The sequence below is a fragment of the Populus nigra genome, chromosome 5 (assembly GCF_951802175.1).
Source record: "Populus nigra chromosome 5, ddPopNigr1.1, whole genome shotgun sequence".
Taxonomy (NCBI): Eukaryota; Viridiplantae; Streptophyta; class Magnoliopsida; order Malpighiales; family Salicaceae; genus Populus; species Populus nigra.
The window spans coordinates 6693608-6708141 of record NC_084856.1 but is presented as its reverse complement, the minus strand read 5'-3'; the positions used below and the strand labels follow the sequence as shown (position 1 = coordinate 6708141).

At 34.8% G+C, this 14534-nt stretch overlaps 1 protein-coding gene across 1 annotated transcript; it reads right to left on the bottom strand.

The window, feature by feature from the left end:
- Window positions 1–3316: 3316 nt before the first annotated feature.
- Window positions 3317–6485, bottom strand: LOC133693210 (lysM domain-containing GPI-anchored protein 1-like). The gene is made up of 5 exons (XM_062114383.1): window positions 5286–6485; window positions 4769–4886; window positions 4525–4686; window positions 4375–4406; window positions 3317–3870 (listed from the first exon to the last, which is right to left on the bottom strand). Exons 1-5 carry the CDS (start codon window positions 5935–5937, stop codon window positions 3596–3598), a joined length of 1239 nt encoding a protein of 412 aa, XP_061970367.1. The 5' UTR covers window positions 5938–6485; the 3' UTR covers window positions 3317–3595.
- Between the last annotated feature and the right edge of the window lie 8049 nt (window positions 6486–14534).

Here is a 14534-nt window from a genome sequence, read left to right as displayed (position 1 = left end):
AAGCAATTGATAATATCATCATAAAAAATACATAATATTCTTAAAAACAATTACATAAATGTATAATCATTTAAATATTATTTTAAAAAATTAATTTAAAGATATTTTTATCAAAAATTAAAGAAAAAATAAAGGATATCTAGGGCACCTGATAATGAATTACAAAATTAATTGGTTTTAAAATAAGGTAGTTTCCCATATGAGTGTAATGGAAAGTGGCATTTAGACCGGAAAAATTCCTCATTTGATGGACCGGCTCCGAAACCATTATGAAAAGACTTGAAATTTATGATATAGCTAGAATTAAATGAACTGGCTATGCTTATCAACACTGTTATTGAATATTAGAGATCCTTCTCAAGCACTGCTATAGTAAAAGCAATTGTAAGTACTGAGGAAGCATGTCGGGTTTCTCGAGAAAGCACGTAAACACACCAGAAATATAGCATGAAAAAAATTGGGGGTATTTTGAAAAAAAATTATTTTATTTTTATTTTAAATTATTTTATTTTTATGTTTTTAAATCATTATGATGTGCTGATATTAAAAATAATTTTTAAAAATAAAAAAATATATATTTTGATGTGTTTTGGAATGAAAAGCCACTGCCACTACACTCTCAAATACACACTTAATCTAATTAGAAAAATCTAGGATTTATATAAAGATTACATGAATATTTTTTTTTGGAGGTTTTATTACTTTGTTTTAAAAGTAAATTGTTGTAAATCACAAGATATTTAAATATTTGGTTTCTTAATAGTAATCTACATTAATTAGTATTGAAAAATCTCAAGAATAGAGGGATCATTGTACATTTAAGTTGTAACTCTGTACTTTTAATTCTAGTCTCTCTCTCTCTCTCTCTCTCTCTCTCTCTCTCTCTCTCTCTCTCTATATATATATATATATATATATATATATATATATTGTAACTTATATAGTTTTTTTCTCTACTAGAAAATATAAGACATGTCATTCTATTTATAGAAAAATCCTAATAACCCTATAAATAGAAAAATATCATTTTGCTCCCTGAATAATATCATATATATTATTTTATTATAATTTTAGAAATCTATTCAATCAAGTCCATACTTGATTTTTCTATATCTAGAATCGTAATCTACGTATTAATTACATTCAGTTTTCTATTTCTAAATCTTATCTTCAAGCAAGTCACACTTAATTAATTATCCTTGTTAAATTTTTTACCAATAGTTTTATTGTATGTGATCTATTAGATTCATAATGTGTTGGTCCAGATATCAGTTATAATCATAATCAACAATTGAACAATTTGATTAGATAAATTAAATATAAATTTAATTTATTATCAATTCAGCAATTAATTAATTTATATTTGAAGATCAAATGCCGTGTTTTAGCAACATGTAATGATCTCCCAAATATTAGAAAATTCATACGGGTTTTACTTAACCTTTTAGTTGGCAATTTCTCGGTGTAATTGTTATCTTTTCATAAAAAATGTTTCAGTTTTGACATTATAGCCTGGAGTGCGTATGCCTTGCTAAATTATGTTTATTCTCAAAACTTATAGTCATTGATGATTCCATGAAAAAGATTTGAAACTCTTTTTAAACTTCATTCCACTTTATACAATGAATTCACAATCAATACTATTTGAGAACACATGAAGTATTTTTTCTTAACTCACTTAAAGTTATAAATCCTCTCTTGATCACTCAAATACCTTTATATAGTTCATATTACACTAAATATCTATCCATTTTATATAATTCTTTTACAAGTTAGTTCAGTATACATGTTATCTGTCAAATAGCTACATAATATTTATATGTATTTATCATACCTTAACTTATAAAAATAACTACTTCTTTTTATACAATAGATAATATAAAAAATATCAGTTTTCGCAACTCAAATTAATATTCAACCTTTATAAAGCATTGATCATTAATATTTAGGAACAATGCTTCAATGCAGTAGAAATATCAAGATTATAACAAATTTATAATTTTTTTTACAAAACATTTTTATCATAAGAACTTTATCTTCACTCTAAGTTCATTAATCAAACAATAGCTTTATTAATCAAAGATAAATGAATATTAAAAATAAGAAAAAGCCTTTATTAATTGTAAATATATTTTGCATGCCAACTGATTGGCTACATGGTATGTACATTAAAAATTTATCACTTGCATCAAAGCCAATACAATATATGTCCATGTGGTGATCATACTTCTGTTGAGACAATGCCTTAGTGAGAGGATCCACAGGATTCTTTTCAACGAGTATTTACTTTATCTTATTTTTCTTTCAATAATTTATCTAATCAAATAGAACCATTTAATTATATGCTTGGATTGTTGATGAGACTTTGATTCTTTTACTCGTGTAATTTCTATGTTGTTATCACAATATAAAGTTATTGGATTAACAACATTAGAACTCACACCTAGTTCAATGATTAACTTCTTGATCCAAATAATTTTTTTTATCATCTTAGACGTAGAGGTGCATTCAACTTCAGTTATAGAATCCGTCATGGTTTTTTGTTTGAAATTCTTTCAATTCACAACAACACTATTTAGAATAAAATATATCATGACTAAGATTTTTTATCATTAATATCTGGTTAAAAACTAATATTTAAATAATCATAAACTACAATTCCATCTTCTCCAAAAACATATTTTTGATTCTTTTTAAGTATTTTTCACGACCTTCACTTGAATTAGATTAATACTTATTATATTTAAAGCACGAGATACATATCATCTATTAAACTGCGCTATTACTATATAATTAAAACAGCCCATTAAATATGCTATTTTTTTAAAATGCAACCCATTAACGGCATTATTTTTTCACAAACCTTATCCACGTGCTACCTTTCCAAAATTTGTTTGAAAGGGTGCAATTTTGAAAGGAAAAAAACAGAGATGCAAAGGAAATGCTTTTTAATGGCCTTCTTCCACGAGATCATGGCAAGTCGAAGGGCCACGAGGCCGATGGTTTTCAGCTGAACCTTGTTTTCTTCCCCGCCATTACTCTTTCTTACCTTGTATCAGAGTACTACTTTATAGATGCATATATTTTGTTTTGAATTCTAGTTTTTTTCCAGGTATTTTCTTCTTCTAATTTCTTACTATCAATCAAATAAAAACATTTATATTACAGATAAATTTATAGCGAAATATGAACGGATAACCTGATCTTCTTAGGGGCAAAAATTCTAAACTTGTTAATCATGCCACTCTACGCCACTAAATTTTTACTGCAAAGAAGATAATTTTTAAGGGTTTTTTATAAACAGCATAGAACACAATTGTGAACAAATATCATTGAGCTCTGGATAATTTAAGCGAAGAATGAATAACAAAAGGGCAACTGCCCATGGCAAGCCTTGCAGTACATAATGCAGCAAGCTAGCAGATCAAAATACCAACCAGGCACGTAAACAGCCCATGGTTTCCCGTATCTCAGTTTCAAGTGGTAGAGGTAAAACTAACAATGTTACATACAACAGAAAAAGGACCTGTTAAAAAAAGAAACAAACCACACAAACCAAAACTATGCCACCTGGACAAGCAGTTTCATGGTAAAACTACAATGGAATGGAGGCCATGGCAAACAAGAATAGCACAGCTGCAATTACGAGGGTGGATGATGGATTGGCCGTGAAAGAAGCAGAAATACTTCCACTTGGGCCACTTGCTGGAGGTAATCCAGGAAGTGATCTAGTAGTTGGCACAATTCCTGTCTTGGGTGTCGGTGTTGATGTACTAGAACCATCTGACTGAGGTGCAGGTGCCGGAGCAAAAGTTGAATCCTTGATCACTGTGGTAGGTGGTGCTACCAGGGGAGGAAATTGTTGCAGGCCTACAACATAAAGCCAAACCAGTTTAACCATTGTGCAAAAGGAATAGTAGAATAAGGCTTTACAGATTGATTCAATTGGCAACACCACACAAGATAATATCAGATTTGTTTAATTTCAGCCTTTCTGCATTTCAAGTTTCGAAGTTGTGTTCACCTTGTTGATGGATCAGCGCAGAAGGTTGGTAGTGACAAAAGATACCGTGCTAAGAGAATTCATCTAGATTTACTGAGATGTTTTTTCATGCTAAATACTAATGATACCTGTATGAAGATCTACTTTTTGACTCACTAACATGGCATGGTCATAATCAATCATCATCAAAGACTAAGCAATCTGATTTTGATTGAAGGAATAGAGCAACAAGTTATTTAACACTGAACCAGTCACTTATGAGATAATAACATTTTACCAAAAATATTGAACTTTCCATATTCCACCCAAGCCCCCAAGGGTGATCAATTTCAATTGCCCCATAAATTAAACATTATTTATCAAACTTTTACCTGGACATCGAGGTTGAAGAGATGTTGACAGCCTGCATGAAGATAAAAAGAGAATCGAAAGGGTTCAGTCATCAGGAGGCAGCGACACTACACAAGGAACATGCTCAAGAAACTACTAAAGAACTAGAAAAGGTAAGAAGTGCAGCATACGTGGCTATAATAGTTCCATTGACATATCCACCATAGCTACAAGAAGTTACTTTACATCCAGCACTACTCTGCTGCCATGTAACATTCCCAAGCATGAGATTGCTATTCCTGCATTGCATGCTCGAACAAGAAACTGCCAAGGAAGCAGGCATGCAGTACAAACTACACCAAAAGCAAATTAATAAGGTGAATAGGCAAGTTGCAGTTCAAGAATATCAACATTAAAGTCATTGAAACAGATTACTTGAGGTTTCCAGGTCCACAACTGCATTGGACACAGTGACTTGCAGAGATAGCATAGCTACCATTTGGCACAATCAAACCAAAATCAAAAGCATATCTTGGAAACTTGGAAGCACAAGCTGCAATGCAAGAAATAAAGAAATGCTCCTTATCCATGTCATTGATATGAACAATATGGTCACTTATAAAAGACACTATTATTGAAAACAAATGCAGCTGCAAATTTAGACATTACGGCTTTGCCCATTTTCTTTACCACAGTAACCAAACGAATTCAATACATATTGATATAACTAAATTTCAGAAGAATTGAATGAAATTCAACTGAGTGACAGTAAATATCAAAGCAAGCTCACTAGAGCCAGCCTCCTAACAGCTAAATGTTAGCAACTAACAAGATCACTAAAGAGTAGCTAAATTAATTATAAAAAAAAAACAAAATAATCACTTCCCGAAAAAACCCACGAAGGAAAGTGACAGCAACACAACTCTTTAAACTACACCCCAACATATATTACCTGGCAATGGTACAGCAAGTATATCGCCAGCCATGATCGCAACACTCCCCATGGCATTAACATTCATCAAATCAGTTAGTGTAGTTGCATACCGTGCAGCAATGGCAGCCAGAGTGTCCACCTCCTTGACAACATAAGACAAATAAATAGCAGGCAACGAATTATCCGTCCCATTAAAGCAAGTACAAGGCAAAGGAACAACAAGGCTCTGCCCCACATCAAGCACTGAAGGATCATCAATTGAATTCGCCTCCTTTATCTGGTCCGCAGAAACCAAACCTGCATAAATTGAGTCTGCAATGGTAGATAATGTATCTGAGGGTCTTGTTTTGTAGTGGGTTGAGACGGATTTGCGGATTCCATCAACACAAGAGCAAGTGATGGGGATTTTGAGGAAGAGTTGCGAAGGAAGGATGTGGTTTTCGACATCTGGGTAAGAGATGTCGATGGCGTTGGCTGTGAGGAGAGCTACTGGATCAATTTGGAAGAGGGAAGCCACTTCTGAGACTTTGAGGTCTGTGTAAAGTGTATAGGCAAGAAGAGCATTGCAAGAGTCAGAGTTAGAGCAGGGTTCGATTGTGGATTTGGGGGTCACCAAAGCCACTACATTGATGAAAATCAAGATAAAGGTTATGAATCTTGGGTTTGGCATCTTGGGGCTGTAGGTGTTTGCTCTGTTTTTCTAGAGGTTCGCTAAAAGAAGACGACTACGGGGTGGAAGTCGAAATAAATACGATGAAATGGGGTATAGCAGAGCTTTCCTTTTCAAGGAGAAAAAATGGTATGGTTTATGGAAAAAAGGGGTTCAGGTGGGGAGTGTCAAATCACAAAAAGAAGATATCTTTTCGCTTTGGATTTGGTGCCGGAAGGGAATGCGATACGGTTTTGAGGTGTTGGGGTTTGGTTTGCTACGCTTTGAGCTGCTACTCTCTAAAGTCTTAAGCCCCCAAAGAATGTATGAATGATGTAAATGGAGAGTTGAAGTTAGGATTTGATGCCAGACACTGGATTTTGGCTCCGTACCGGGACAAGCTAGTGATTTGGTGCAGGGTTTTAGGGTTTGAGTTTTTACCCTACTTTCTCTAATGCCCTCCAGCAAGAACAGAGAGACAGCGAGAGACAAGGGGGGAGAGAGAGTGAAAAAGGAGAGTTTTTTCGAAATAGTAGAGACTGTAGAGTGAGGAAAGGGAGGAAGACAAATGGGTTGCATAGAGGAGCCGACCGAAGTCAGATTCACGATCCTAGTGTACCACACCAAGCTTTCACTGGACGAATTTGTCCTTCTAGATTTCTTACTTGGTACTTCTCCAAGTCATGTGTGATAAATGAAAAGATAAAAAAAAACATTAATATAACTTTTCAATACTTGTTTTATATACTCCAAAAAAATATTAAATAAAATGCCATAATATAATTTGTTTTACAAAAATATTATTGCTATACATCTTATAAAAATTGTTAAAACCTTGCCAAAAAAAATTCATTGCAATAGTGTTTCACATGCTTCAAGATAAACGCTAAACAAAATACTATTTTTCTTACAAAAATAATATTCCCCAATATCTTGTAAAACATTATTTCAAAACCTTATTCATTGCAATAGTTTTCCTTTCACTGGTCTTTTTTCCTTTAAATTTTTTTAAGCTCTTTTGGAACAGTAGTTGAACGAGGGCGATTTGGTAATTCCGAGGTTTGCTTTTGAGATTTAGGAGGATCCAAGTAAACCCCACGTAAAAATCTAATCTATAGTTCGGTTTTCTTTTCAGGCATGTAAGGAATTTTTGGTATTTTATTTTGTTCCTGGTTTGGACATGGTACTATCATTTCATGGGTTGCACGCGAACCATTTGCGCGTGTAGTGAAAAATTCTACTTGGTTTCTTAAGAAGGAAAGGGGGTCAAGGCACGTGAACCTTCCCGCATTTAATATGTTGTTGGGCTACATGCATAATTTTTATTTAAAAATATATTAAAATAATATATATTTATTTTTTAAAAATTAATTTTAATTTTAATATATTAAGATAATTTAAAAACATTAAAAAAATTTAAATAAAAAAATTACAATTTTTAAAAAAACTATTTAAAATATAACTTCAAACAGCAACTCAACACTAAAATTTAAATTAAAAACTGGTTTGATAATACGATAGTTGTTGTTTTTTAAAATATTTTTTTTTATTTTAAAATAATATATTTTATATTTTTTAAAATTTATTTTTAATATTAATATATCAAAATAATATAAAAACATAAAAATATAGAATTTAAAATAAAAGTATTATTTTTTAATAAAAATATTCTCAAATTACAAATCTCGACCTCCAGAGACGGATGTCGTTTACTAGTTGGGCCTGGGATGATTGACTCGTTAAACAATAGTAACGGGCATGGAATAAGGAATTTTATCAATCCAATATTTGGATCTCCCAAACAGTTTAGCTACAGTAATTTTTTTGTTTTCCTTCTTCTTTAACAGCAGGAGCAAGCTCACGAAGCACAATCATATTTTACCACGAGAAAATATATAGATTTTCAATAGGGTTTACGATCTAAAAGAGCATGCAAGGAACCTTAGTTGCCTTGAACAAATTCTAGAGAAGATAGAAAACAATGTATCCAATGTTCATGTATTTGAAAACTTGGCATGAATAATTTTTTAAAATTAAAAATCCAGGCAATTTAAAGTGTTTTCTGATGATTTAAAGTGTTTTTTATTTAAAAATACATTAAAATAATTTATTTTAAAAAATATAGATATTTTTAACATTAATATATTAAAATGATTTGAAAATATAAAAATAAAATTAATTTTAAACAAAAATAATTAAATTTTTTAAAAATATAATTTTGACCCCATTCTCAAATTCTGCCTTAATCTTTTTCAAAAATATTTCAACTTTTACGTTTTCAGTAGAGTACTTCACCTCTTGATGTATAATCGATTATAGATTCCAGCTTTTTCTCTCAACAATTTGATTCATTTTACTGTATTTTCTTCGTTATTTTATCTTGCGATTACATGATATTTCTTGGCTATTTTTCTATCAAGTCTTTTCTTTTATAGATTTATTGGGATGTTATTGTTCATATAAACAATGACTCGTTTTTTCTTTTATAGTTTAAGTTTGTTAAAAAACAATTTAAAAAAAGATGATCATAATAAAAAAAATAAAGAACCTGTTGCCAATCTAAAATTCATGCGAAGAATTATTTGAATTCAAAAATTTATTTTATTTATTTTTTCATTTTTTCATTTGAGAAAGGATTGAAATATTGATCAATAAAATTAATAGGGCAAAAAAAAATTGTCGATCAGGCATATTTCAACTACCAAATAACTATCTTTGTGTTAATAGATTTCTCTTCTTAAAAAATGTTTAATGAATATATAATTTTTTATAAAAAAAGTATATTAATGCTCGTTTGTTTTTCTATTAAGTTGATTTTTGTTTTTGAAAATGATTTTGAGATGTTATAGAGTTGATAAGTAATTTTTTGGAATTTATACTATGTTTTTAAGTAAAAAAAAAAGAGAAACCAAGACTTAGATTTTTGGGATTCAAAATTTACCAATCATTTTAGGTGATAGTTTGTAGGCAATTCATCTCTTTTTTTTAAAGAAAAATAATAAATGACACATCATCAACTCCTAATAAAAAAAGACACGGTCTTGAGTTTTTTTTTATGAAGGCCAAGCACGTAGATCTGCTTTGCAATATCTGGCACATGGGCCTAGTTCATCAATGCCCGACTATTTTTTTTGCTAAATTTTATTTATTTATACTTAAATATTTATCTATACCTCCTTTTATTTCTTAAACAAATTGAGTTAGCTTTTTGTTTATACATAGTGATTAGTGTTTTTATATTTTTTTCTAGTTGCATGATCCTTTGAAAAGGATTGGTTTGATTTGTATTGAATTTCTCTCTCCCTCTCTCTCTTATCCTACATCAATTAGTTGTATTTGCATGAAGTATTTCTAAAAACAAAAATAATCTTTTATTAACAACAGCATTTAGCCACAAATATAAAATAAATGAAAAGATTTAAAATAAAATGATGAAAAGTGTAAAATATTTTTTTCATAAGATTACATTTCCGTGTTGATATTTAATTAGTTTTTTAATTTATTATTTCATACATTCCTTAATTTATTTTATAAAATATAAACAATATTTTTTGTTTTTTAATTAGAAAAAAAACTACAATACATGAAATGTCGCACGTCAAAAAAAATCCGCGCGGCGTCGGCTGGCGATTTTTCATTATGTTTGCTTGCTTGAATTTGATTGGTTCGTTGGAGTCGCCACCTAGTAATTTATTCAAGGCTACTAGGAAACCGGATGTACTGGTCTTGTCAGAGATTCGCGGGTAAGGGACTGGTTGTGGTTAGGGAAGGTATTAGCACCCCTAACGCACCCTACCTGAGGTAAGCTGCTTCATGGCTTTGACGTGTTAAAGAAGTTTTAATAATTGTCTTTTCATCGGATATTAGAAATAGAACTTACATGTAAGTTAATAATTCTTGACCGTGATCCAATCAAAATATTAAATTCTTCTTTAATCTTTGCAATTTTATCTTAAAATAAAAATAAAACATCCATAAAACAAATACAAACACACACACACACCTTCACTATATTTCTTTTCTTTTCCTTTTTTCTTTTCTTTTTTACATCTACACTACAAAATTGTACAAAATCAAAACTAAACAAAAAAAACATACATTAAACACTGTTAAAACTACAAAACCGATCCAAAACATCCTGGAACAGTGTTAGGAAGCCTTCTGGAACCACTGGAACAGTAGCGGCGCGTTGCCCAACGCGCCACCGCCACTGGCGGCGCGTTGCCCAACGCGCCGCCGCCGATGAAGGTGGAAGAAACCGGTGGATCGGGAACCTCTTCCTCTTCTCTGTCTCCTTGCGCCGTCGGTGACCTGCAGCAACAACAAAAAAACCGCAACAACCAGTTGATTTTAGTTTTTATTTCCTTTGTTTTTGAAATCTGCTTCGGTTTTTTCTTTTAGATCCGGCCCCGTTTCTCTGCCTCCTGCAGATCGATCATCTTCTTCTTCTTTCGGTGGCAGATCCGCCGTGGAGGACCCAGCGTCGTGGGTGAGAAGGCGGCGTCGCTGTTATGGGAAAGAGACGCCGCTGCAAGGCTGGCGGAGTTTGCTGCTGGAGACCGGTCTGCGGGTTAGGAGATCGCCTTCTTCTCCTCTGTTTCGGGTGGCAGATCGAGTCTGTGAGAGAGGAGTTGCTGCTGGGTCGTTGATGACAGGTGGAAGAGATGACTGGTCTTGGCTGGTCGGCGGAGGAAGGATGAACGGACACTGCTGCTGTGTGAAGGAGATGGGTCGATGGAGGCAGGTTCAGGAGCTGCGAAGAGCAGAGGGAGCAGCTGAGAGGGAGGATCTGTAGAAGGGGGAGCTGATTCGTGGCTGTTGTTGGTCTATGGCCGGTTGATGAGTGAAGATCGGGGAAAGAGAGGAGGTGATGGGCTGTCTTGTGTGGGCAGTGGGAGGCTGGAGGGACGGATGAAGATGACCGGGAGTGGAGCGGCCAGAAATGAAGAAAAAAATCTGATGAGGGGGGAGCAGAGAAGAAAATCCAGGGGAGGGGGGGCGGCTGCTCTCCTTGAAAAAATGGGTTTAGGTTTAGGTTTTTTTTTTGTATTTTTTCTGATGGTGTCAAAATTGCCCCCCCTAAAACAAATCAGTGTAGCTTAGTATTTATAGGAAAAGTTTTGCTAGGTTTTCAAACTAGTCCCTCAACTTTTCCTTTCCTTCTCTTTTCCTCTTTTTTTTGTAAATTTTGATTTTTTTTATTTTTTTGTATTTTTGAAAGCGAGCAAATATCAACATCGACTCAATGCGGAAAATCAATGATTTTAAAAATGACGCGTGAAAAGTTGAACGCGTTCCAAATATCTTTGAAAATTTAAATTCTTTTGAGACGATGCTAAAAATAATAAAAACGATGCAAATGTATTTAAAACGTATTTTTTTTGGATTTTCAATGCTTTTCACTATTTTTGGATTTTTCTGAAAATTTATTAAAACATGGGTCCAAAATTGGGTAGCAACAGATGCCCCCTCTTTACAATGCTTACGAAGCAAAACTCCTCAATGTTTTGCATAGTAAGCTTTGTAAAGAACAACTTGTCTTTTTGTCTTCCTAACTTGCTCGGTATCCACTCATCTAAAGACCTTACTTCTTTTTTTTTTATTTCTTTCTGTTTTCCTTCTTTTTTTCTCTCTCTCTTTTCTCTCCCTTTTTTTTTCTTCTTTTTTCTGTTAATCTGAGATCCATCGGGCGATCTCCTTGGACAAAAACCAGAATCTGTGTGGTTGGGCTAACCTGAGATCCCGTCCGGCGATCCCCTTTAACCAGAACCAATATCTGTGTGGTTGGGCTAACCTGAGATCCCATCCGGCGATCCCCTTTAACCAGAACCATTATCCTGTGTGTGGTTGGGCTAACCTGAGATCCCGTCCGGCGATCCCCTTTAACCAGAACCAAAATCCTGTGTGTGGTTGGGCTAACCTAAGATCCCATCTGGCGATCCCCTTTAACCAGAACCATTATCCTGTGTGTGGTTGGGCTAACCTGAGATCCCGTCCGGCGATCCCCTTTAACCAGAACCAAAATCCTGTGTGTGGTTGGGCTAACCTGAGATCCCGTCCGGCGATCCCCTTTAACCAGAACCATTATCCTGTGTGTGGTTGGGCTAACCTGAGATCCCGTCCGGCGATCCCCTTTAACCAGAACCAAAATCCTGTGTGTGATTGGGCTAACCTGAGATCCCGTCCGGCGATCCCCTTTAACCAGAACCATTATCCTGTGTGTGGTTGGGCTAACCTGAGATCCCATCCGGCGATCCCCTTTAACCAAAACCAACATGAGATCCCATCTGGCGACCTCATTAAATCAAAACTAAAAAAATGTGTGTAGCTCGGTGAACCTGAAATCCCATCTGGCGATTCCCTTTAACCAAAGCTACATGAGATCCCATTTGGCGACCTCATTAAAGTGGAACTAAAAACTGTGGTAGCTCGGTCAACCTGAAATCCCATCTGGCGATTCCCTTTAACCAAAGCTACATGAGATCCCATCTGGCGACCTCATTCAACTAGAACTTAGAAAAATGTGTGGTAGCTCGGTCAACCTGAAATCCCATCTGGCGATTCCCTTTAACCAAAGCTACATGAGATTCCATCTGGCAACCTCATTCAACTGGAACTAAAAAATGTGTGGTAGCTCGGTCAACCTGAAATCCCATCTGGCGATTCCCTTTAACCAAAGCTACATGAGATCCCATCTGGCGACCTCATTCAAGTGGAACTAAAAAAATGTGTAAAAAGTGGTCTCATTGTAATGGGTGACCTACCTAGGTGGAAAGAATATGGAAAACGGTCTCATTATGATGGGTGACCTACCTAAATGGAAATAATGTGAAGTGCGGTCTCATTATAATGGGTGACCTACCCAGATGGAAGATAGAAAAAATATGAAGTGGTCTCATTGTAATGGGTGACCTACCCAGATGGAGGATAGAAAAAATATGAAGTGGTCTCATTGTAATGGGTGACCTACCCAGATGGAAGATAGAAAAAATGTGAAGTGGTCTCATTGTTATAGGTGACCTACCCAGGTGGAAAAAATGTGATGTGTGGTCTCATTATAATGGGTGACCTACCCAGATGGAAAATGAGAAAGAATGTGAGGTGTGGTCTCATTGTAATGGGTGACCTACCCGATGGAAGATAGAAAAACTATGAAGTGGTCTCATTGTAATGGGTGACCTACCCAGATGGAAGATGAGAAAAAAAATGTGAAGTGGTCGCGTTATAATGGGTGACCTACCCAAATGGAAGATGGTGTGAAAAATGGGACTTACCTGGCGAAGTCCTGAAGGGATGATAAAAGAAGGGCCGAAAAACTTGGTGCTTCTTGATAATCCTTGATTGCAGGGTTTGAAAACTCGATGTTTTCTGATTGCAAGGTTGATCTTTTCATTTCTTTGAGATTTTCCTAACAGTAAGGCTTATCTCATCTTCTTCCCGTTCCAAGGTCACAACCATGATTCTCTGTCATTATCAGCTCAAGGATTCTCCCTTTTGTCCACAATCTTGCTGGACCTCATTGAGGATCTTTCTGTAACAAATCACAAGAATGTGCAATGCTTTGAGGTTAGATGACATGCATGCATCCTTACCTGATGTGAAATATAGGTCCCCCCTTTTGATGATCCATCGTCATAGGGTGTCTTTGTTTGCATTCCAAAGCTTTCTTTGTTCTTTTGATGCCTTGGCTCATTCATGTGCTAGCCATCCACTCAGCTGTAAGTGCAGTGCCCATCCTGGGCTGTCCACGACGATTACTGCTCTCGCTGTTTATCAAGCTTGACCATGCCCCCAAGTGTGGTGTTGCTTGATTCATCATGAAGAATTTTCTCTTTTGGATTCTTCTGAGAATTATCCTCTGATTGATTGTGTGCATCATGCCGACACCCATCAAGATTGTCAATCAAGTCATGAACTTGCCTCAAGTTGAAACAATACTCTTCAAGTATATGTTATCACCAGTCTTCTTGGAAACTATCTAGTTGTCCAGACATGCATCTCATAGCTTGCCGTACAAGGCTCCTCGTTGTAAGCTCAATGTTCTTCTCCATGGATTTTTCTCATTTTATCGAATCAGATTGTGAAAAGAAATGCAGTGGCATCATCAATGATGTTCATTTTATCACCCATATTCATGCGATGAAGTGCGCCTTTGAGCTTCAGAATAGATGGTCCCACAGTCAGTCTTGGTGGGTGCATTTTTTAGATTCATTCAATGAAGTTGTGATAACATCTGTCGATAACCACGTTTCAAAGGATGACAATATGAGATTGTCCTTCAAGTGCAGCATTGTTCCCACAGTCAGTCTTGGTGGTGTGCATCTTTTCAATATTCATTCAAATGCAACTGTATGCCCACATCGGTTGATAGCCCATGTTTCAAAAGGTGATGATATAAAGATTTCCTTCAAGTATATCTTTGCTTTCCCGATTGTTGACGGGGTTCGCTAAATCATGGACATATCTTTGAACAACATTACCCCCAATATAATCTGAGTTTGCTTGTTCAACTGTCTATAATCAAGAAGTTTTTTCTTTGTCATTGCCAGATGCTAAACATAACTTTGATGGACTTTGACGACTCATCATCTGATTTTTTTTCTTTGCCCCCCAGCTGA

Bases quoted from the DNA above. Each gene is read 5' to 3' on its own strand.
- LOC133693210 (XM_062114383.1), bottom strand. From the start codon at position 5,937: ATGCCAAACCCAAGATTCATAACCTTTATCTTGATTTTCATCAATGTA. The intron at 4,887-5,285 runs GTAATATATGTT...CTTGCATTGCAG, and splicing joins ACTTGCTGTACCATTGCCAG to CTTGTGCTTCCAAGTTTCCA. The intron at 3,871-4,374 runs GTAAAAGTTTGA...TTTATGTTGTAG, and splicing joins TCTTCAACCTCGATGTCCAG to GCCTGCAACAATTTCCTCCC.